The sequence below is a fragment of the Heteronotia binoei genome, chromosome 16, assembly GCF_032191835.1.
Source record: "Heteronotia binoei isolate CCM8104 ecotype False Entrance Well chromosome 16, APGP_CSIRO_Hbin_v1, whole genome shotgun sequence".
NCBI lineage: Eukaryota > Metazoa > Chordata > Lepidosauria > Squamata > Gekkonidae > Heteronotia > Heteronotia binoei.
The window spans coordinates 42,746,428-42,771,649 of record NC_083238.1 but is presented as its reverse complement, the minus strand read 5'-3'; the positions used below and the strand labels follow the sequence as shown (position 1 = coordinate 42,771,649).

The following is a 25,222-nucleotide window of genomic DNA, read 5'->3' as shown; positions in this document are numbered from 1 at the left end:
CAAAAAACATCTGGAGAGCTACCGTTGGCCACCCCTGCTGTATACTACAAGTCTAGCATTTCAGCTAGCAGGGCATGGACAAACAGGGCTATCAAACAGGGCACAGAGGCCAACGCATACTGATTTTGCCTTCCTGCACTGGCATTCAGAGGCTTACTGCCTATAAGTAAGGAAGTTCCCTTTAGTCACTAAGGCCAGTAGTTATAAAAGAACCTCATTAACTCATCTAATCCCCTTCTAAATGGCACTGAAGAAATTCACATTTCAGGATCTGAAGGTTTGAAGAGTAGATGTTCCCAGTCGATTATGCACTTCCTCTAATACTCTCTGTGATATTCCCAGAGGTCATTATGCATTATTACATAATATTAAAGTGCAATTAAAATTATGCATACTACATCCTTAACAACATAAAACAGAATCTGTTTTTTGGAGGGAGCAGTCACAAAGATAGTGAATTATTTTTAGGACCACTAAATACATGGGCAACTACACCCCCTTTGTGGAGTACATGAATTCAAGGGGGGGGGGGGAATGGGTTAGAAAAGCACCTAACAGTGTTAAATGGAAAAGGCCTAATCTTGGGTATTTTTACTTATAGTTTACTTCCACATAAGCAGATTTAGGGATAGAGTCTGATCATTTTTAAAAAAAATAAAAATAAAAAAGGGTTGTGTTTTTGCTCCTGTTGTGCATGAAATATAAATTCTTTATAACAACATATTAAGTAGAAAAGATGTAATAAATTTTATTGTGCCTACTTTCTGTGACAGTTTTTTAAAAATATTTACATACAGTACAAGCTCATTCATCCGGTTAGCCTGGGGGACAGCCAGTAAAAAGAAGTTTGGATAAACCAGAGTCCTATTTTACATAGAGTTAATAGTGTCATTGGCCAGCATAGGAGGATACAGTGTGTGAGGGTGAAGGAAAAGGAAAGGTCCCCTGTGCAAGCACCAGTCGTTTCCGACTCTGGGGTGACGTTGCTTTCACAATGTTTTCACGGCAGACTTTTTACAGGATGGTTTGCCATTTCCTTCCCCAGTCATCTACACTTTCCCCCCAGCAAGCTGGGTACTCCTTTTACCGACCTCGGAAGGATGGAAGGCTGAGTCAACCTTGAGCCGGCTATCTGAAAATCCAGCTTCCACCGGGTCGTGAGCAGAGCTTAGGACTGCGGTACTGCAGCTTTAACGCTCTGTGCCACGGGGCATGAGGGTGAAATCAGGTGACTAAGGACAGAACACGATGGGGACAACCTGGTGATCACCAGCGCTTTCCTTTGTTCCACGCACTGGGATGTGCAGATTTTTGCATAACCGTAGGATGCCTCTGTGAATCAGAAATACACTATCTCATACTGGATTTTAAAATAAAGCAGGAATCAAGTTGCACCTTGAAGACCAACCAATTTTTATTCAGAATGTAAGCTTTCGTGCGCTCTCTTAAGCACACTTCATCAGACGAGGGGATCAGGTATGCGCATGAAAGCTTAGGTTCTGAATAAAAATTTGTTGGTCTTAAAGGTGCAACTTGATTCCTGCTTTGCTCTACTGCTTCAGACCAACACAGTTGCCCACTTGGATCTATCTACATGGATTTTAAAAGAAGGAAGTTTAAGAAGGAAGTTTTTACATCTCACAGTTGTGGAGAAGAGCTTGAAACCGTGTGTGGAGTGTCTGGGAAAGGCCTGTGGAAACAGGATAGGGTTGGTCTGCAAATGGCAGAGGCTTCTGCTCCAACCAGCTTCTTAATACTTCCCATCCTTATGTTTCCTTGCCTCGAATAGGACAGGCTGTCAAGATCACACCCATCCCTCTCTCTTAGGGTCGCCAAGTCCAATTCAAGAAATATCTGGGGGTGGAGCCAGGAGCAAAGCTGTGACAAGCATAACTGAACTCCAAAGGGAGTTCTGGCCCTCACATTTAAAGGGACTGCACACCTTTTAAATGTCTTCCCTCCACTGGATATGGGCACCTTCTAGGGCTCTTTTTCTAGCAGGAGCTCCTCTGCATATTAGGCCATGCCCCCTGATGCAGCCAATCCTCCATGAAGTTAGAGGGCTCTTAGTACAGGGCCTACTGTAAGCTCCAGGAGGATTGGCTACATCAGGGGTGTGTGGCGTAATATGCAGAGGAGCTCCTGCTAGAAAAAGAGCCCTGGCACCTTCTTTTGGGGCTCATAGAACTGGACCCCCTGGTCCAATCTTTTTGAAACTTAGAGGGTGTTTTGAGGAGTGGCACCGGATGCTGTGCTGCAAATTTGGTGTCTCTACCTCTAAAAACAACTCCCACAGAGCCCCAGATACCCGCAGATGAATTCACCATTATACCCTATGGGAATCGATCTCCATAGGGAATAATGGAGTTCCCAGCAGACATTTCCCTCCCCCTCTTTCTGATGACCCTGAAGCGGGGGGAGGGCCTCCAAACCGGGGGATCCCTTGCCCCCACCTGGGGATTGGCAACCCTATTCTCTCTGGTTCCTGTCTTGATGGTTCTCCGATAACCACTTTTTGCTAAAAAGTGTCCTGTTCTGTTTGAACCTCTCTGAAAACACAATTAAACTATGCAGGAAATTATATTTAATCTGCATGATTTATTCTGGATGCAGAATTTGGAATTTCACGCATAGAATCTGGATTTCCTTAAATGCAGAAAACTCGAAGCTGCCATTTGTTGCATGTGGAAGCATATTTCATGTGTCCCGTGTACTTTGGGAAAGTTGTTTTTAAAACATGGTTCCAAGAATGTATATTGGATTTACATCCCGCCCTACACTCTGAATCTCAGAGTGGTCACAATCTCCTCGATCTTCTCCCCCCATAACAGACACCCCATGAGTTGGGTGGGGCCGAGAGAGCTTTTTACATCAGCTGCCCTTTCAAGGACAACTCCTGCCAGAGCTATGGCTGACCCAAGGCCATTCCAGCAGCTGCAAGTGGAGGAGTGGGGGAATCAAACCCAGTTCTCCCAGGTAAGAGTCTGCACACTTAACCACCACACCAACTGGCTCTCAACTTGAATCAACCTGTGTTGCCATGGACCATGGAGATTTTGAATTTCTTTTAAAAAGTCTGCTGATCTCCCGTAACAAACCAGGAAACTAAAGCGCATCTTCCACATTAATTGTTCTGTGAACCGGTCAGCTGCTCCTTAAGTGGGTACCATAAAACAGAGATAGCACAGTCCTCATCTACGATAAAACCATCAGCACTGAAGATCACTGAAGTCAATGTTATCTTTTGGATAGTTAGATATTGCTGGCTTAGAAGCAAAATGTAACGGCAAGTGAGTACGTTGAAGAACTTGTAAGTACCTTGGGAAAGTCCAGTTGGGAACATTCAAGAGTGCAAGTCGACGGTTAATGTCCACAGAGCTCATTAAACCGGTGTAGTAGTAACTGCAGGTGGGCACACTTTAAATGCCATCTCTGTAACCGCTGAAGTTCTATCAATTCATGACGTTTTTTTAAAAAAATTGCCTTCTGAGGCTGGGTAAGAAAAATCGTGGCACTAAAATACGCTCATCGGTGCTCAAGTATTAGTCATACGCGTGAACATAATTAATGATCAGGGAAATTAAAATGCATCGCTTGGATTCTGCAGTTAAGACAAGACCACTCCCAATCTTCAAGGGACGCTTTGCAGTGCAGTTCTGGATTTCTCTGTCCATTGACAGGGAAAAGGAAGACGTTGGCAATTTTTTAAGGGTTTCAGTAAATGGCACAGCTAAAACACTGCTTAGGCCTCTGATGTCCCTTCTCCATTTTCGTGGGGCTGTAGCTGCTCCCTCTCTTGTTCCTCTTGGGGTGGTCGCACCCTTTTGAAAAATCCCATCTGTATTGAAGAGAGAAAGAGAAAACACCAGGATGGGAACAAATCAGCAAAACCCACAGGTGTGGCAGATTTCCATGTGCACACAGATGGAAGTGCTAAAATTATTCCTCATCGCCGGTCTGCTTGCATTAAGCGAAAGCAGTCCTACCCCCGCTGTCTTTTCTGTGTGTGCAAGCACAGGGTGTTTCTTCTGACACCATTTCAAAGGGAAATGAAATGAAATCAGGTGAGCCGCCTGTTGTCTATTCTGTTGAGTCATATGCGTGCAGTGGTTTTGTTCAAAAATATGTCAAAGCGCTACATGTTGCTGCAGTTGTCACGCTACTTAGTTGGGCAGCTGGAACTGCACTAAGTACATTTTCCCTTCTGCTTGCACATTACTGGATCCAAGCCAATTTCTTACGTGCCAGGGAAATGCCGACTGCCACTCTGGGGTCAGGAAGCAATTTTCTCCAGGCCAGTTTCACCAGGGATCTTGTAGGGTTTTTTGCCCTCTGGACATGGAGCAGGGGTCACTGTGTGTGGGAGGGAGGGAGGTATTTGTGAATTTTCTGCATTGTGCAGGGGGTCGGACTAGATGACCATGGACGTCCCTTCCAACTCTTATGAGCCAAACACTAGTGCTTTAATTTGATACATCTCTCTCTCTCTCTTTTTCTTTTTGCAGTCAAGTTGCAGCCAACTAATTGCAACCCTGTGGGGTTTTTGGATATTCAGAGGTGGTTTGCCATTGCCTTCATCTGTGTGGCAACCCTTGATGGTCTCCCATCCAAATACTAACCAGGCCCAACCCTGATGAGACTGGGCTAGCTTGGGACATCAAAATCACAGCATACCTCATTCCTCTATAAACATAAAGGCCAATGCAATCCTAAGTACAGTGCATCAGGGCTTAGTTCTCATGGCCCTTTCTTACACGCCCAGGGAAATGCTGTTCATCACTTTGGGGTCAGGCAACAACCTTCCTTCCTGCCTTCCTTCCTGCCTGCCTGCCTTCCTTCCTTCCTGTCTGCCTTCCTTCCTTCCTGCCCTCCTTCCTTCCTGCCTGCCATCTTCTGGGTGTGGAGCAGGTGTCACTGGGGGTGTGTGGGGGGAGTCTTCTAAGGCACAGCCCAGATCATGACACTCCTCCCCTCACCAGACCAAATCATGGGGTCCAGCCATCACAATCCCCAATGATGCAGTCTGCACACCAGAGGTGGGCTGTGCATGGCCATTCTTAAATGTAACCTTAACATATACACAACAGTGGTCAACAAACAAGTCATCAACTTCACTCATCATGGCAGGTCCTTCTAGACAGGGCACCTGCCACCTTGTTCTCAGACCCAGCAATGTATTCCACCCTGAAGTCAAAATCCTGTATGGCCAGATCTGTCAGTTTGGTGGTCTGAAGCCACTGCAGAGGAGAGTGATCAGTTCTTAGCAGGAAGTGCCTGCCCCAAGATACAGTTTGAACTTTCCCAAAGCCTATATGAAGGTTTAAAAACCTTCCATGGAGGTTTTTAAACAGAGGCTAGGTGGCCATCTGACAGCGATGAAGATCCTGTGAATTTAGGGGGAGGTCTTTGTGAGTTTCCTGCATTGTGCAGGGGGTTGGATTAGATGACCCTGGAAGTCCCTTCCAACTCTATGATTCTATGATGGCATAACACTCCTTCTCAGGGATTCCCTGAATTGTTCAGGGGGATGGACTAGATGGCCCTGGAGGTCCTTTCCAACTCTGATTCAATTATTCAAGATAGGGGATGAACGGAGGTGGTTTGCCATTGCCTGCCTCAGCATAACAACCCAGGGCTTCCTTAGTTAATCTCTCATCCAAATGCTAACTAGAGCAGATCTTGCTTATCTTCTGAGTTCCAGTGATATCAAGCTAGCCTGAACCATCAAGGCCAGGGCCTGACATCAGCACTGAATTAAAAAAAGGAAAACAAAAATAAAATTAATGAGCTACACCACTTACCCTGTGCATTACAAAGATCAGGAGAGCCAAAAGTAGTAGTCCAGCTAGAACAGCCAATATGATTACCCATATTTGCACTGTCATGGGAGCTGGCTGGATACCCCACAAGATATTTGTGGTAACCTAAAGCAAAAAGAAAACATTTTTTAGAAAGAAACAACATGAGGGTGACCGATTTTGCACTGGGCTTGTTCCAGGTAGAGAGCCCTTTTGCCCCCGGTGCTTCTCTTCATTTTTGCACAAGCTGCCACGGAGCTGTGAGTTGGCACGCCGCTTTCCTATGGCAAGCAAGATCCTCTTACAAGCAGTTTCTGCTTGCTGCAAGAAAGCGGTGTACCAACTCGCAGCTCCACGGCAGCTTGTGTGAAAATGGAGAGAAGTGCAGGGGACAAAAGGGCTCTCCAACCGGAAGAAGCTTTGGTGTGAAATTGGTCAGGGTATCATGGAGTCAATGACAAGCTTTGAACATTTATCACAATCACATCCACAACTGCATGACAGCCAGTCTGGTACAGTGGTTAGAGTTTTGGGCTAGAATCTGGGAGATCTGGATTCATATCCCCATTCTACCATGAAAGTATTCTTGTGCCAGTCACACTCTCTCAGCTCTAACCTACTCTGCAGGGTTATTGTTAAGATAAAATGAGGAACAGATGTAAGCCGTTTTGTTTCCCCATAGGGGAGAAAGATGGAGCATAAATGAAGTGAAATAAATATGTGTAGATAGGAAGGAAGGAAAGAAGGAAGGAAGGAAGGGAGGGAGGGAGGGAGGGAGGGAGGGAGGAAGGAAGGAAGGAAGGAAGGAAGGAAGGAAGGAAGGAAGGAAGGAAGGAAGGAAGGAAGGAAGGAAGGAAGGAAGGAAGGAAGGAAGGAAGGAAGGAAGGAAGGAAGGAAGGAAGGTTGGTTTTCCTAACTGATAAGGAAGACTTTTGTGTACATCATGATTCTGTGAGAATGCAGAATTTCCCCCAGAATCTTGTTTTGATTACACAATTAAATCCCCTGAAAATTTTATAATTCCTATTCCCCATGTTTCCATGTTTTGGAACGCTTGTCTGAAAGTCTACACCAGTAATGTTTGTTAATCTTTCAGAAGCCTGAGATTTCGCTGAGCAAGATAATAGGGGGAGAGTGATGGAGCTTTGGTGTTCTGCCTAGCTTGCCCCTCTCCAAGCAAAATCCAATAATTTTATTTTTATTTATTTTATTTATTTTATTAATTTATTCAATCTTACTTATTTACTTCTCGCCACTGGGGGACTTAAAGCAGCTTACAGTGTTCTCCTCTCTTCCATTTTATCAATACACGACTGAACAAACATATTACAGACTTGACCATACGGGAGTAGGATTGCTTTGGTGCAAAATTTCATTTTTAAAAAACACAGAACTTACAGATCCCATAAACTTTCATGCAACTATTTTCCTATTACAAGTGGGGGCCTGGAGAGCCAGTTTGGCGTAGTGGTTAAGCGTGCAGTCTCTTATCTGGGAGAACCGGGTTTGATTCCCCACTCCTTCACTTGCAGCTGCTGGAATGGCCTTGGATTAGGCATAGCTCTTGTAGGAGTTGTCCTTGAAAGGGCAGCTTCTGGGAGAGCTCTCTCAGCCCCACCCACCTCACAGGGTGTCTGTTGTCGGGGAGGAAGGTAAAGGAGATTGTGAGCCGCTCTGAGACTCTTAGGAGTGGAGGGCGGGATATAAATCCACTATCTTCTTTTTCTTCTGTGAGACTTGCAGGGGGAGCCCCACTTCTCCCCACATTGCCGAGTCCAGTGTGGCTCCAGGCCCCGACACCTACCTGGTGGTGGCAATGCCTGGGCACCCCTCCGAGCCCAGAGTGACCCCCAGCGTCTCCTCTGCCACCCCAACTGTAAACATTTTCCTGGTGCATCCCTTTGTGCTCCGAACACAAAGCCAACACTGCATCATGTGCTGGCACGGCCCCTTTTCACTCCCTGGACATACACTTAACGCCAGCAAACACAGCCATGGAATCAAGCAAAAAAAAAAAATGCATTGTGCCCAGATCTGAAATCTTTAGAAGACAACAGGCACATTTCACACTCCAAAAAATGTATTTTTTAAGAGCACTTTTTGGAATGATTTTTGCTTTTAACATCTTTCAGTCCTTATTCCGTGATCTGGCGCCTTTTAATCGTTATATGTTGCAAATTGCTTTAGTGATCTTTAAGAAGCTAGATCAACTGGTATCCTATGTGCACACAGGCCTGGGAGGAAAGCCGTACTAATAATAATAATAATAATATTTTATTTTTATATCCCGCCCTCCCCGCCAGGCGGGCTCAGGGCGGCTAACAGACATGGGGATCCCATGATTCACATAAAACAAGATAAACAGTTTTAAATATATCAGTCACAAATAAATTATTTAAAATAGTTAAAATATATAAAATGGTGCTAAAATACTGTATCATAGTGTACGCAAGATGGCTAGATGTCCATTCGTTGGATTAATCAAGTTCTATCTCAAAAGCCAGCTGGAAAAGAAATGTTTTGCAAGCCCTGCGGAACTGGTTCAGGTCCCGCAGGGCTCGCACCATCTCAGGAACTGAACCCAGGGGGGGCCTTCTTTCAAGCCAATGCGCCGAGGATTATGGTGCCTATGATTTGTGGCTCGCTCTGTCTGGCTATCAGGCTGCCGTGCCAAAATGCTAACGGGGGCTCCGGAGCCAGCCCTACTAAAACAACAATGCAAAGATCAAGCTATTCATCTAAAGCTTTTAATTGAAGGCTAAAATTTAATTAAAAGCTTAAGCAGCATGAAATCAAACTCATTCAACGCTGCGCCGTTTAATATCAGCTATTAAAACATGGTGGAAACTCGTCATTCTGCCTATTCTTTTCAGCTTAATTATGCCGCTGTGGGTCTAACCCATTCCAAATATCAAACAGCTCACTATTGTAGAATTGTGAACATCTTCAGGAAAGGGGAGATTCTTGTATGGGAACTCGATCACGCTGAAGGATGCCGACGACTTGAGCGAGTACGAATGGTTCTGGTTCTCTTTCTGCAAAGGGAAGGACATGAAAGGAATATCAGAGCATGATCTACTTCAGGGGTCTCCAAACTTTTTCAGCCTGTGGGGCACTTTTAGAATTCTGACACAGGGTAGGAGGAGCAACCATGAAATGGCTGCAGCAGATATGGGACTACCAGGCCATGGAAAAGAGCTCCATTCAGATCTCTACTGCTGATAATCCTTCATTTGAATTTTTTAAAAAATAGTTTCCTTTTTTTCATTATGTTGAAAACCATGCAATGGCTAAAAATTCACTTCCGAAGAATTACACTTGCTCAGCCTTTTACTAAGATCTGTACTGTATTTTTTGCCTGTTCCTCTATTGTTGTTGTCGTCAACGTGTTTTATGTTGTTACATAAACCCGGTTTGTATTTGTTTGATTCTGAATTTTTTTAAAAATGGCTGCTGCAAGAGGCGGAACAATCCACAAAATGGCTTCCACAGGAGGTGGAGCCACACACACAAAGGAAGCCCAAGCACAGGGGAGAAGAGAGGTAATTTAAAAATTCACTGGGAAAGAGGGGCGAGAAAGAATAAAGCAAACGCTGTGGTAGCAGATGACAACAAAACAATCTGTATAGCCAATCGGATCTGCATTACCAAATCAGAAGCCCTGCTGGGCAAGAGCCCTACCCACTTTATAAAAACACTTGGCAGGCATCAAGAATGGTGTCCACAGGCACCACGCTGGGAACCCCAATCCAGATGTTCCAGGAGATGGTAGGAGTAGTAAAACAGCAACAGATGCTCACATTGATGAAGGTCTGAGTCCAGAGGCGGGATTTTAAATACAGAATTGCACTCTTTCCCCTTTCCAAGCGGCCAACTTGGCAAAATATCCTCAAGCATTCTGCAGTTCCACAGCCCTGAAGTTAAAACAAGAGACAAACAATTTACAATGGTTTTCACGTCCCGTTTTGTTTTCTGACAAGTCGGGTGGCACAGAATCCTTCACAACTTTCATGGCTTCTGGATTTGTACACCTTGTCCAGTGATCTGTAGGGGCTTAGAAAGCTTTCAGAAGTCATGGTGCAATTTTAAAAAAACCCCACAAAAACCAGTTGCTCATGACACAGTTAGTGTGTCAAGAATGCATATTTCTAAGTGCCGTGATGGTTTCTTAGACAGAGAGCAGGCCACTAGTATCCCCCGCCCCCCTCCTCTTTACAACGTTTGGGCAAGCAGTAAATCTATCTAGCCCAAGGATGCTTATGCTACAGCCTGGCTGGTAAAGCTGTGAGGTGCCTCTCCCCCAGATTCACAGACAGTTCTTATCAGGTCTCGGAGAAGTGTGAGAAAGGGAGATGTTTTTAATAGCCTAAATTCTTTAGTAATAAAAGAGATACTATGTCGTAACCTTGGAACCCCTAACTCAAATTGCATCGGTATACTATCCTTTGAAGTAATCCTATATAGTAACTATGTAACCAGGTATAGCTCATTACTTCCAAGGATTCTGTCCTTGGTAAAGCTTCTGAGTTTCTACAATAAAGCAACTTTTGATTCAACAACAAAAGACTGGTTATTGAGAAATATCGATACTTGACAGTTTGCTGCCAGGTGCTGGGCTACAGTTATGAACATATGAACATAAGAGAAGCCATGGTGGATCAGGCCAGTGGCCCCTCCAGTCCAACACTCTGTGTCCCATAAGAACATAAGAGAAGCCATGATGGATCAGGCCAGTGGCCCATCCAGTCCAACACTCTGTGTCACATAAGAACATAAGAGAAGCCCTGTTAGATCAGGCCAGTGGCCCCTCCAGTCCAACACTCTGCGTCACATAAGAACATAAGAGAAGCCCTGTTGGATCAGGCCAGTGGCCCATCCAGTCCAACACTCTGTGTCACATAAGAACATAAGAGAAGCCATGTTGGATCAGGCCAGTGGCCCCTCCAGTCCAACACTCTGTGTCACATAAGAACATAAGAGAAGCCATGTTGGATCAGGCCAGTGGTCCATCCAGTCCAACACTCTGTGCCACATAAGAACATAAGAGAAGCCCTGTTGGATCAGGCCAGTGGCCCCTCCAGTCCAACACTCTGCGTCACATAAGAACATAAGAGAAGCCCTGTTAGATCAGGCCAGTGGCCCCTCCAGTCCAACACTCTGTGTCACAGAAGAACATAAGAGAAGCCATGTTGGATCAGACCAGTGGCCCATCTAGTCCAACACTCTGTGTCACCTAGTGGCTAAAAAAAAAAAAAGGTACCATAAGGAGGTCCATCAGTGGAGCCAGGAAACTAGAAGCCCTCCCACTGTTGTCCCCCCCACCAAGCACCAAGAATACAAAGCATCACTGCCCCAGACACAGAGTTCCAACAATACACTGTGGCTTACAGCCACCGATGGACCTCTGCTCCATATGTTTATCCAATCCCCTCTTGAAGCTGTCTGTGCTTGTAGCTGCCACCACCTCCTGTGGCAATGAATTCCACGTGTTAATCACCCTTTGGGTGAAGAAAGACTTCCTTTTATCCATCCTAACCCGACTGCTCAGCAATTTCATTGAGTGCCCACGAATTCTCGTATTGTGAGAAAGGGAGAAAAGGACTTCTTTCTCTACCTTCTCTATCCCATGCATAATCTTGTAAACCTTTATCATGTCAGCCCTCAGTCGATGTTTCTCCAAGGTTCAAATCCACAATTAATCTTTGTAAATCAGTCCGGCCTGTTTCAAGGTAGTTTGATCAGGATGACAGTATTGGTCTGCAGTACAAGAACAAGACCTGAGACCAGCAGCACCTGATTGACTCAAGGTCACATCAGCAGGTGCATGTGGAGGAGCGGGGGAATCCAACCCAGTTCTCCCAAATACGAGTCAAAGCATCTGTTATCATCTCTTGAACAAAAAAACGATCCTTGCATAGAAGAAATACTATTTAATGATGTAGCTACATGCTTCAATTTAAAAAATCGATATATTTTGTAGGCAACACACAGTATTTGTTTTTCCTCATTTGTTACATACCGAAAAAAGGTAAACCTTTCCCCAACTAATTTAGATGATTTCTGTGGGTTTTCTGCAGCTAAGTTTGAGAGCCAGTTTGGTGTAGTGGTTAAGTACGCAGACTCTTATCTGGGAGAACTGGGTTTGATTCCCCACTACTCCACTTGCACCTGCTGAAATGGCCTTGGGTCAGCCATAGCTTTCACAGGAGTTGTCCTTGAAAGGGCAGCTGCTGTAAAAAGCTCTCTCAGCCCCACCCACCTCACAGGGTGTCTGTTGTGGGGTGGGGAGGGAGGTAAAGGAGATTGTGACAGCTCTAAGACTCTGAGATTCAGAGTATAGGGCAGGATATAACCTATATCATCATCCTCATCTTCTTCGATTTGAGAAGTAATTTTATCATTTACAACTATGTCCCAAACTTTAAAAAAAAAACACAATCTTGTTGTTGGAATTGTTTTTTTTTCCAAAATTGTGCAATCAAGATTTTTGCTGCTGTTTAAAGTAAAGCAGCTAACTCAGCCCTAGACTTAGATTGAAAAATGTCTTCCCAATAATTCAACAGAATATGCTCTTCCATTTCTTTCTGGCACTCTTCCTAGCCCAGGTTCTGTCTCTAGGGTGAAGCGGAGGAGCCTGGGACATTTTCCATTACTCACAAATAGCTCTCATTACAAACAATGTTCGTGATGACCCCTGGGTGCTCTCTGGCCAAGCAATAACCGAAAATAAAAAGTAACGTTGATGGCATTCTATTTTAGCGTCATCCCATCAATACTTACCAATAGGTCAGTACTGGGGTTAGCAGGTCAGGTCAAAAGACCAGCCTAAAGGCCACATGATTCAGTTCTATAGTTTATAGCTTAGGAAATGCAGCTCAGTCAGCTACTTGGGTGGGAGGCTTTCTGAGGAAAAATATGCACACCACTCTGGAGAAGGGCAAAGGGTAATTAATGAAATAATCATCAGCGTCAAATTATCATTTAGTACCACACACTGACGATAAAAGTGAGAGAATAAAAGCTCGTCCGAGGTGGCCAAAGGACCACATGACTGAGTTGAAATGTAAGCCGAGAATTTCATGGTTCTCAGTTTTAGCCGCCACACAAAAGGCACACCTAAGATTCTTGACAGCTGCTAGCAATGGCAACGTGGTAGAGTCAGATTGGTGTAGTGGTTAAGAACAGTGGACTCTAATCTGAAGAATGGGGTTTGAATCCCCACTCTTCCACATGCCGCCAGGTACGTGGCCTTGGGCCAGCTACAGCTCTCTCAGAATTCTCTCAGCCCCACTTACCTCACAAAGTGTGAGGAGAAGGGAAAGGGATTGTAACTGCCTTGAGACTCCCCAGGGTAGAGAAAAATGGGGTATAAAACCTACACTTCTTCAATGTAAAATGCTGATGGTATTTTAGAAGAAGAAGAAGAGTAGGTTATTAATATCCCATTTCTCTCTATCTTACAGCAGCCCTGTGGCGCAGACTGGTAAAGAAGCAGTACTACAGTACTGTGATCTGAACTCTCTGCTCATGACCTGAGTTCGATTCCGGCGGAAGCTGGATTCAGGTAGTCGGCCCAAGGTTGACTCAGCCTTCCATCCTTCTGAGGTTGGTAAAATGAGTACCCAGCTTGCTGGGGGGAAAGTGTAAAAGACTGGGGAAGGCAATGGCAAACCACCCCATAAAAAGTCTGCCGTGAAAACGTTGTGAAAGCAACGTCACCCCAGGGTCGGAAACGACTGGTGCTTGCACAGGGGACCTTTCCTTTCCTCTATCTTAAAGAGACTCAGTGGTTTCTAATCACCTTCCTGTCCCCTCACCACAACTTGTGAAGTAGGTGGGGATGAGAGAGTTTTGAGAGAACTGTGATTGTCCCAAGGTCACTCAGGAGGCTCCATGTGAAGAGAGGGGAATCAAACCCAGTTCTCCAGGTTAAGGTCCATGTCTCTTAACCGCTACACCACTAGTGCAGATGTTGGTATATCCTACCTAGTTGAAGAAGCACCAAACCAAGTGCTGGGATCCACATTCATATTAAATGTCATGGCCAGAATGGACATTCAAGTGCGAATTGGAAGGAGTTGCAATAATTCAGGACTGAGACCAGATAGTGGGGACAAAAACATAGAGAGAGCAGCACCGATTTCGCACTAGCCTTATGCTGCTCTCATGCTTCTCTTCTCTGCGGGGTTTCCGTCGGATTTCACACTATCTGCCCCAGGACTGCAACTCACTTTGCCTTTTTCACATGGCTAACAGAAACTGGGCTTTAGAGGTCCTCTGCCCCAGGGCAGACAGTGTGAAATCCAACAGAAGCCCCACAGAGAAGAGGAGAGAGAGCGGCACAAGGCTAGTGAGGAATCGGTCCAGTTCTCAGTCAGAGCTCTCTCAGCCCCACCTACCTCATATAGGGTGTCTGTTGTGGGAAGGGGAGAGGAAAGGAGATCATAAGTTGCTCTGAGACTCCGCGTGAAGGCTGAGGTACCATATAAATCCAATCTTTCCTTCCTCTTTTTCTAGAACAAGCAGCCCAGTGTAAAACGTAAGATCTGCTTAGTGAGTTTTGCCAGGAGCACCTTCGAGATCAACAAGATTTCTTCAGGCGGAAGCTTTCAAGAGTCAAAGGTATCTCACAAAGGGAGCTTTGACTCCTCCTGACAGCCTAAAATTTGAAAATCTCATTGGTCTTTAAGCAGCTACTGGACTTGAATCTAGAGGAGGGGAAGAACAAATCACTTCCTTAGCCGTTCCTTGAGGAGGGGCTGTGGCCAAGTGGTAGAGCAACTGCTTGGCAGAGAGTCCCAAGTTCAATCCCTGGCATCTCCAGCGAAAAGGACCAGGTCACAGGTAATGTGAAAGACGTCTGCTTGAGACCCTGGAGAGCTGCTGCCAGTCTGTGGCTCTTTCACACATATTGTGTTACTCTCAAAGCTCCCACCACCCCACCAGCCAGCTTGGAGGAGGCATTTATAGTTAAAGTTGCTTTCTTTCCACCTCTCCCTCCCTCTCATCTATTTTCCTTCCTTCCTTCCCTCCAACGTCTGACGTTCATGTCTTGCGGCTCTCAAACATCTGACATTTATTCTATGTAGCTCTTATGCTAAGCAGGTTTGGCCACCCCTAGAATAGACACTACTGACTTTGATGGACCAAAGGTCTGATTCAATATAAGGGAACTTTGTATGTTCCTTGGGGATGTCCAAAGCCACTCAGGTTTGTAAGTAACAATGACAATGTTCAGAACACAGAGGGCTCATTTTGTACAGGAGCTCCTTTGCATATTAGGCCACACCTCCCTGACATAGCCAGTCCTCCAAAAGCTTAGTACAGGGTCTAATGTAAGCTCTTGTATGATTGGCTACATCGGGGAGGTGTGGCCTAATACGCAAAGGAGCTCCTGCTACAAAATGAGCCCTGAATTCTGAACACAGATTGGTGTTGCTAGACCCTCATCTTCAACGATGCACTAAAAATGTCAAGCGGAATATAAGAGAGAGGATGAAAGGTCCTCTCTTTTTCACCCATGATGTCTCTTCCCTGACACTCATAAAACACTTTTGGACCACAGGAGGCTTCGCCCTTGAACTGAGGGAGCCGAGATCAAAAGATAAGTTGTCAGCACACTCTTTTAGAACCCCCCAGTGTCCTTGACATTTCCCATCCCTGGAAAAGCTGGGGACAAGGAGTTATTTGTCAAGCCCGGTGAATCAGGCAGTGAATCAGCCAGCCCCGTCCTGTGCATCCGAAGCCCAATAAACACAGGGCATTAAATCATTGTGAGCGAGGGCCATTAACACCCACTGCGGGCTGCACTGCGGCAGCTGAGGTAATGCCAGCCCTCCCTCCTAATCAGGGGAGAGAAAAAAATGCTGGTAGGAGCTGTTGTCAGACAGGAATGTATGTTGCATTTCAAATGGCCTTCCAGAATTCGGAGGCAGAGAAGGACGGTGCTGGGGCAGAGTGTGCTGTAGAGGTGGATGAGAGAAGTGTGTCATTGGTGTGTGCCAAGCGTACAGTGAAAGATCTGCAGTGCAGGCCTCATTTGGGGCAGGAGCTCACAGGAGGGGAGCTCCAGAACCTCTAAATTGTATTGTGCTCTTTCTTTCTTAATCCCCCCCCACAAAAAACCCCCACAAATGTTTGCTTCTGGGCTCCATTGTTCAAACTCCCTGTTTTGCTGAACTCTAAAATGTTGCTGAACTCTAAGATTGGACAAACTTTCTAATATTTCCCCCCATAAAAAAGGGAAAATCAGGGCTTTTTTTTGTAGCAGGAACTCCTTTGCATATTAGGCCACGCCCCTGATGCAGCCAATCCTCCCGGAGCTAACAGTAGGCCCGGTACTAAGAGCCCTGTAAGCTCTTGGAGGATTGGCTACATCGGGGTGTGTGTGTGTGTGGCCTAATATGCAAATGAATTCCTGCTACAAAAAAAGCCCTGGCCAAAACATATCACGCAGACAGACGGAAATCTTCCTCATGCCACTGTGGCCACATAGGAGAAAGTCATTTAAAAAGTCTGATGAGAGGAGTAAGGTTTTCTAATGACGATTAAAATTACACAGAGGCAGGCAATGGCAAACCACCTCTGTTCATATTTTACCTTGAAAGCTCTATGGGGTTGCAGAAGAAGAGGAAAGTCTGTTTTTATATCTTGCTCTTCACTACCCAAAGGCGTCTCAGAGTGGTTTATAATCACCTTCCCTTCCTCTCCCCGCGACAGACACCCTGTGAGCAGTGTTCCCTCTAAGATGAATTAGTGTGAGCTAGCTTACACTTATTTGTCTCAGCTCAGGAAGGATGGCCCCAGAGCAAACGGATTTATGCAGTGGTTCACAACTTTTAATCCCAGTGGTTCACAACTTTAACTTGCACCTGCTGGAATGGCCTTGGGTCAGCCACAGCTCTGGCAGAGGTTGTCCTTGAAAGGGCAGCTGCTGGGAGAGCTCTCTCAGCCCCACCCACCTCACAGGGTGTCTGATGTGGGGGAAGGAGATAAAGGAGATTGTAAGCCAGTCTGAGACTCGGATTCAGAGAGAAGGGCGGGGTATAAATCTGCGTTCTTCTTCTGGAGCTCACAAAGTAGAATTTTTGCTCACAAGACTCCACAGCTTAGAGGGAGCATTGCCTGTGAGCTGGGTAGGGCTGAGAGAGTTCTGAGAGAACAGCTGGCCCAAGGTCACCCAGCTGGCTTGAAGCGGAGGAGTGGGGAATCAAACCCAGTTCCCCAGATTAGAGACTGCCGCTCTTAACCACTACCCCAAAGTGACGCTCACCAAGTTGTTTGTGACTTGACAGTGCCTTCCACCAGCCCTATGAACGCTCCTAAAGTAAGCGTTACAAAAATTCTCACCCCACAATTAGAATAATGGCAAACGGTTCCTGGCAAAGCAAGCAACGCAAAGACATTTACCAAAGTCTGTACATCTCCCTCGGCAGCGCTCAAATCCCTCCGGTTGACATGGTGATCGCGGTTGTCTTCTCCATTTGACGTTTCGTTTTTTTCATCCTGTCCGGTAGCTGACATCTAGAAAGGCAGCATCAAGAAAAAGTTTGATGGTTTAACTTACGTACATACTTACATATAACTTTTTAAAAAATAACTTAGGCAGATCATGAGAGGGAGGGTAGGAAGGGCTCAGTTCTCACTGCCCTTTCTTACATGTCCAGAGAAATGCTAATTGCCACTTTGGGGTCAGGAAGCAATTTTTACCAGGCCAGTTTGGCCAGGGGTCCTAGAGGTTTTTCTTTGCCATCCTCTGGGCATGGAGCAGGGGTCACTGGGTGTGTAGGGGGGAGGTATTTGTGAGTTTCCAGCTTACAATCGCCTTCCCTTCTTCTCCCCACAACAGGCACCTTGTGAGGTAGGTGGGGCTGAGAGAGTTCTGAGAGAACCGTGACTGGCCCAGGGTCACCCAGCTGGCTTCATGTGAAGGAGGAGTGGGGAATCAAAACCCAGTTCTCCAGATTAGAGGCAGCTGGTCTGATCCAGCATGACTGCTCTTATGTTCAGTCCTTCAGCCCCCTCACTCCCCTAACATAAAAAAGGTAAAGGTAGTCCCCTGTGCAAGCACCAGTCATTTTTAACTCAAGGGTGACGTTGCTTTCACAACCTTTTCACTGCAGCCTTTACGAGGTGGTTTGCCATTGCCTCCTCAGTCATCTACACTTTCCCCCCAGCAAGCTGAGTACTCAATTTACCAACCTCGGCAGGATGGAAGGCTGAGTCAACCTAGGGCCGGCTACCTAAACCAGCTTCCGCTGGGATTGAACTCATGTTGTGAGCAGAGGGCTCTGACTGCAGTACTGCAGCTTTACCACTCTGCGCCATGGGGCTCTTCTCCCCTAACATACTTTAGTGCTAATCTTACCTTTCTTTAGAAAGGAACTTCTGGTCATGGAAAAAGGAAACACTCCCAAAGTATGGGGTGACAGAGACAGGCCCTGTCATACTTTGCCAACAAGAGCAAAGGGACTGCACAAAACACAGGCAGTGTGATCACAAGACCAGAAGTTCTGGGCACAGTGCCCTAGCGATCTTTGTTCAACAGTGTGATGGAGGCAGGTGTTAATGGCATCTGAAATGCATGAAGCGGATATACAACTCTTATCCTCAAGGTGTTCATAACTCACGGCTTCTGCTAAATATAGTGAATTACTTCACTGCTTCCCTTAAAAAATGTCATTATTCCTGGAATGGAATAAAACACATTTGCATTCTCCACCAAGTGCATTTGGCCACGATTAAAGAGAAGGCCAAGGCTCTCATTCGATCTACTGAAGACGCTCTTAGACCGATCAAATCAAAACAAGGCATTTTTCTTGTAATTCAGGTATGCTTATTGCACACATGAAAGCTATCTTTTGAAATTCTTCAGCATCACAACAAAAAATCTGACAAAGAATTGTAAAAAGAAATGCGATCTACTCTACAGAGATGTGTCCGTCAGGGAATCATCTGTAGAACTGCATGCAATACCGTTTTGAAATCATTCACCAGGGTATAATGTTGCTGTACAGAATTTATTTAGCTAGGGTATTTCTGTGCAGGACTTCTTCAGAGTCCTGCTCAAGGCAGCTTACAATTAAAAACCATTAATTCATTAAAACACTATATATATTTCCGATCATTATTCCTTTTGAGCTTTCCCCTCTTTTCTTTCCATTCCACCCTTTAGTACATCATATATAGCCCAAGGATTAAGAGAAAAGCAGAGGAATGGGGCAGAACTCATGATTTTTTTAAAAAAACTGCAACCATAAGATCTTATGCCCTGAACATAAAGAACATAAGAGCCCTGCTGGAACATACCAGTGGTTCACCTAGTCCAGTTCCTCTGGAGGGCCAACAACAGGGCATAGGGACTGAGGCCTTCCTAAGAACATAAGACAAGACCCGCTGGATCAAACCAATGGTCCATCTAGTCTATCCTGTCTCACACAGTGGCCAGCAAGTTCCTTTGGAGGGCCAATGACAGGGCATAGAGGCCGAGGCCTTCCTAAGATCAGAAGAGTCCTGCTAGATCAGACCAGTGGTCCATCTAGTCTAGCATCCTGTCTCACACAGTGGCCAACCAGTTCCTCCGGAGGGCCAACAACAGTGCACAGAGGCCAAGGCTTGCCTAAGACTTGGAGAAAGTCCAGAGAAGGGCAACTAGAATGATTAAAGGGCTGGAGCACTTTCCCTATGAAGAAAGGTTGAAACGCTTGGGACTCTTTAGCTTGGAGAAACGTCGACTGCGGGGTGACATGATAGAGGTTTACAAGATAATGCATGGGATGGAGAAAGTAGAGAAAGAAGTACTTTTCTCCCTTTCTCACAATACAAGAACCCGTGGGCATTCGATGAAATTGCTGAGCAGAAAGGTTAAAACGGATAAAAGGAAGTACTTCTTCACCCAAAGGGTGATTAACATGTGGAATTCACTGCCACAGGAGGTGGTGGCGGCCACAAGTATAGCCACCTTCAAGAGGGGTTTAGATAAAAATATGGAGCACAGGTCCATCAGTGGCTATTAGCCACATTGTATGTGTGTATATAAAATTTTTTGCCACTGTGTGACACAGAGTGTTGGACTTGATGGGCCGTTGGCCTGATCCAACATGGCTTCTCTTATGTTCTTATGTTCTTAAGAACGTAAGAAGAGCCCTGCTGGATCAGACCAGTGGTCCATCTCATCCAGCATCCTGTCTCACACAGTGGCCAACCAGTTCCTCTGGAGAGCCAACAACAGAGCAGAGAGGCCGAGGCCTTTCTAAGAACATCAGAAGAGAACTGCTGGATCAGACCAGTGGTCCATCTAGTCTAGCACCCTGTCTCACACAGTGGCCAACCAGTTCCTCTGGAGGGCCAACAACAGTGCACAGAGGTCAAGGGCTTCCCCTGATGTGGCTTCATGACACTGGTATTCTTTATTTAACAATAAATAAAGGGGAGGGACGGTGGCTCAGTGGTAGAGCATCTGTTTGGTAAGCAGAAGGTCTCAGGTTCAATCCCTGGCATCTCCAAAAAAAGGGTGCAGGCAAACAGCTTGAGACCCTGGAGAGCCGCTGCCAGTCTGAGTAGACAATACTGATTTTGATGGACCAAGGGTCTGATTCAGTATAAGGCAGCTTCATATGTCATATGTCCAATCCAGTGACTCCAGTGGTGTAGCACAGAGCCGGTCTTACCAATACCATCTTCTGTTTCCATCTTCTCCTAGAAAGCACTGCTGTCTGAAATTTAGCCACACCCAAAGTAATACCAGGATCAGTATTAGCCAGCAGGAAAGGCACAGAAACAAGGGGAACCTAAGAAGCTATCACCAGCTATATCCACAGATCTCTCAAAGGGACAGTCAACATACAATCAAAGAAAACAGGGGATAAAGTTTCAGTTGCCCTAAGGTCACACCCAAATAGGATACTTCTTGGAATCTACCCACCAGAACAGCAGAGAGGGAACACTGTTTTTTTTTTTTTAAGCTTCCTTTTACCTTGATTTTTAGTGGGTTGATCTCCATATCTGAAGTGCAGTTCATGGGTCCTTCAATTTCATACTGGACGATATACAGCAAGGTATTATTGTTGTACTTGTACGGCCACTGAAGATTGAGCATCACTTTGCTGAAGGCACTTGGGCCATTATTTCTGAGCTAGAGAGGAAAAAATGGAAATGCAAATGGGCCACGAGGGACTATTTTCTTTTGGCTTTTGCCACATCCTCCAATGGCATCTGGTTGCTGTGGCCCCAGAAGTTGGCCTGTCTCTTTTGCTGATCAAGGGACGCCCCCTTGCCATAGCTCATAGGATCTGTCTGTCCCATCCCCTTTGTAGGCCTTTCTGTGGAAAATCTCTCTTCCCTCTCTGGCCTCTAAAAAAACCTGAGGCACACAATGAATCGCTCCTTAAGCAACTCAGCTGAGGCAATAGTAGATACCAGGAGCCTGGAGGGCTGGGAGGGGTGGAATTATGGCTGTCTAAGGCCTAAGATGTGAGGAACTTGAGTGATGTGATACAAATATAAATGACAAAAATATTTTTCCATTGTCAGCAAGGCTCCCTCTAAGTTGTGGAGTCTTGTGAGCAAAAGTTCTACTTTATTTATTTATTTATTACTTCCCATTTATATCCCGCCCTCTCCGCAAGCGGACTCAGGGCGGCTCACAACATTATAAAAACAATCAATCCAATAAAACATATAAAACCATAATTTACATATATTCACTTTAAAACCATTCTATAGCGCTATTTCAGTCCAGTATAGGCGGTATTGACTTCTCGACTATGATCGCCAGCATTCTGTAGGATGTCCGGTGGCAGCCCTTTCTCAATCAAACTGCAAAAGCCTGTTTAAACAATTCGGTCTTACAGGCCCTGCGGAACGCAGACAAATCCCGCAGGGCCCTTCTAGCTTCTGGGAGGGTGTTCCAAAGTTCTGGTGCTGCCACCGAAAAAGCCCTGGATCTCGTTATACATAGCCTGGCTTCTTTTGGGCCAGGGGCAGACAACAGATTTTTTGTCCCTGATCGCAGTGCTCTCTGGGGGATATTTGTGAGCGACAGGCATTAAAGTTGTGAGCTGCTGCATAAATTAGTTTTCTGTGGGGCCATTTTTCCTGAGCTAAGACGAAAATGTGTGAGCCGGAGGCTAAAAAGCTGTGAACTAGCTCACACTAACTCAGCTTAGGGGGAATACAGAGTTCAACCGGTTTTAGCATCATGGAAATGTAAATCATTCTGTGCAGTAGGATAAAATAAAAACCAGTAGTTCTTCTAGGAGATGCTATTGAGTTAAAATTAACTCAGAGCAACCCCATCCACCAGACAAGAGACAAGCAGAAGTGGTTTGCCATTGCTTTCCTCTCCATAGCAACTCTGGTCTTTCTCAGTGGTCTCACATCCAAGTACTGACTGTGATTGACCCTGTTTAGCTCCTAATCTCCGATGAACCTGGGCTAAGCTGGGCTATTCAGGCTGCTGAAAAGTAAGAGAGTCTCTTTTTTAAAAAAAGAAAAATGAAGACATTTCGTGGTGAAACTTTATGTACATTCTGCATCAAGAAAGGGAGGGCTGGATTTATATTAATGTCCAGGGGTGGAATTCTAGCAGGAGCTCCTTTGCATATTAGGCCAAACACCCCTGATGTAGCCAATCCTCCAAGAGTTTACAAAAAAAGAGTCTTGTAAGCTCTTGGAGGATTGGCTACATCAGGGGGATGTGGCCTAATATGCAAAGGAGTTCCTCCTAGAATTCCACCCCTGTGAATGTTACAAGATTTACCTCATAGATGTGCTGAACCAGAGGCCCGATATCATCTTCTGTTTCTGGATTCTCCTTGGGTTGCCAGTTGGGTATTGGGAGAAAGATGTGATCGGGAGAGGAGACACTGCATTGGTCAAGGAACACACGGTCACAGTCAGAAACTGAACAATCTGTGTTAGTTGTCACACAATTTGAAAAATAAGCCCCTGAGTAAAATGTCAGGAAACCCAGGACTCACCCTCTGATTTCAACAGCTGCTAAGATAGCCAGGTCCGCCTGGTAAGATATCACTGGACTTAGGTTGTCAAATAAGTTTGAGCTGCAAAAATAATACAGTGGCATAGAGAGAACATTTAGATTCAAGTCAGGAAGAGAAGGCTATGTTCCAACAGCATTGCACCATCACGAGAAAGTTATGTTCCAACAGCATTCTGGGAATCTAATGTCTGTGTGTAAAATGCTGTCAATTCACACCTGACTTATGGCAACCCCAGCATGGGGCTTTCAAGGGAAGTGAGAAGCAGAGGTACCGTAGTTTGCCATTGCCTTCCTCTGCAGAGTCTTCCTTGGTGGCCCCTCTTTCCAAGTACTGTCCCTGCTTAGCTTCTAAGATCTGATGAGATTGGGCTATACCAGGGGTGTCAAACTCATTTGTTATGAGGGACTGATCTGACATAAATGAGACCTTGTCGGGCCGGGCCATGTCAGGCTGGGCCATGTGTGTACCTATTTAAGATTAGGTAGCAGAGAGATAAACTTCATAAAGGACACAAACACAATTGAAGATTTTCTTTTAAAAAAACTTAAAACATGCTTAAAACATTAGCACTCGTTGGTTTTTAAGGTGCTTGCTTTGTATCTCTCCTATGTGATCCAGGGAACTGGGCAAAGGAAGCTCTGGCTCTTTCCTTCCTTCCCCATGGGACCAAGAGGGGGAGGAGATTCAGCCAATAGAAGGAAGAGAGGCTTGGTTCAGTAGCTTTGCTGTGCGATTGAGAGAGTCTGGCAAAGTAAGCTATTCCTCCTCCCTTCCTCCCCAACCTGAGTTTGGTATCAGCAGAAGCTTGATTCAGGTAGCTGGCTCGAGGTTGACTCAGCCTTCCATCCTTCCGAGGTCGGTAAAATGAGTACCCAGCTTGCTGGAGGGAAAGTGTAGATGACTGGGGAAGGCAATGGCAAACCACCTCGTAAAAAGTCTGCCATGAAAACAACATGATGCGACATCACCCCAGAGCTGGAAATGACTGGTGCTTGCACAGGGGACTAACTTTACCTTTTTAAAAAAAATGTAGAGCTAGAAGGTACTGTCCAGTCCAATCCCATACACAATGAAGGAAATTCACAGCTACTCTCCCAATGAACCCCTGGCTCTATGACCAGAGGAAGGCAGAAAACCCTCTAGGATTCCTGGGCCAATTCGGTCTGGAGGAAAATTCCTTCCTGACCCCAAGTGGCAACCAAAATTACCCTGGGCATATAAGAAATGGCCATGAGAAATGAGCACAGATTCATCCCTCCCTGCCCTCCATTTCACAATCTGTCTAGATTCTTAGTGAGTCATAGAATCAACACTGCTGTCAAATGGCCATCTAGCCCAGGGCCAGGGGTGTCAACCATGTGGCCTGGGGGCTGAATGAGGCCCTCCTATCAGGCTGTCATCTGCTTCCTTCTCCATATCAGCTTGCTTTGCAAGCTTGCTCAATAGTACAGGAGCTACAGAGCAAAGCCTCTACTTTCTCCACTGGCTGAGGCTCCTCCCTTGGGGAGGAAGGGAGGAGGAATAGCTTGCTTTGCCAGGCTCTCTCAATCACACAGCAGAGCTACTGAGCCAAGCCTTGCTTTCTTCTGTGGGCTGAAGCTCCTCCCCCTCTTGGTCCCCTGGGGAAGGAAGGAAAGAGCCAGAGCTTCCTTTGCCTAGTTCCCTGGATTGCACAAACGAGCTACAATGAAAGCACCTTTAAGACCAACAAGTGCTAATGTTTTAAGCATGTTTTATTTAAAGTTTTTAAGAAATCTTTGTATTTGTCCTTCCTAAAGTTTATATCTCCACTACCTAGCATTACATTTTATGACACACATGGCCTGGCCCGACACAGTCTCATTTATGTCAGATCTGGCCCTCATAACAAATGAGTTCGACACCCCAGATCTAGCCTCTGCTTTAAACCTCCAAGGAAGGACAGCCCACCACCTCCTGAGGAAGCCTATTCCACTGAGGAACCATTCTTTCAGGAAGTTCTTCCTAATTTAGCTGAAAACCCTTTTGAATTTCAGCCTGTTGGTTCTGGGTCAACCTTCTGAGATCGCATGCAGCGTAAGCGCTCCTTACCTACTTATCTGAAGATCAAACTTCACAAAAGTATCCATCTCGGACTCTTGATGCACGTTGAAATGAAGACCTGCCGAAAGCTTGAACACGAAAGAACAAACAGAAGGTCAGGGAGGTGACAGGCAAACAGCAGTGGGCTGATACCAACTCTGCCAACTGGAGAAGCCCCAGTGTGTGTTGCTGCCCCTCTTTAGATACGGGTTGCTCTGCAAACACAGGCTTGATGCATTCACAATGTAGCTTTCCTTTCACTTTGTACATAGATGACTGACAACAACAACTACAGATTTAAATCCCACCCTTCTCTCTGAATCAGAGTGGCTCACAATCTCCTATATCTTCTCCCCCGGAACA

General features: G+C 45.6%; 1 protein-coding gene across 1 annotated transcript in view; it reads right to left on the bottom strand.

Annotated features, from left to right (window-relative positions):
* Positions 1-3,220: 3,220 nt before the first annotated feature.
* ITGAV (integrin subunit alpha V) overlaps positions 3,221-25,222 on the bottom strand; it is a 96,807-nt gene continuing 74,805 nt past the window's right edge. Inside the window, exons 22-30 of the mRNA XM_060257027.1 lie at positions 24,869-24,948; positions 22,778-22,858; positions 22,558-22,663; positions 20,773-20,931; positions 17,208-17,321; positions 9,599-9,712; positions 8,723-8,833; positions 5,802-5,924; positions 3,221-3,838 (exon numbers count right to left, since the gene is read on the bottom strand). Of these exons, the coding sequence (XP_060113010.1) occupies positions 3,743-3,838; positions 5,802-5,924; positions 8,723-8,833; positions 9,599-9,712; positions 17,208-17,321; positions 20,773-20,931; positions 22,558-22,663; positions 22,778-22,858; positions 24,869-24,948 (984 nt within the window). The 3' untranslated portion in view covers positions 3,221-3,742. The remainder of the gene's footprint in view (positions 3,839-5,801; positions 5,925-8,722; positions 8,834-9,598; positions 9,713-17,207; positions 17,322-20,772; positions 20,932-22,557; positions 22,664-22,777; positions 22,859-24,868; positions 24,949-25,222) is intronic.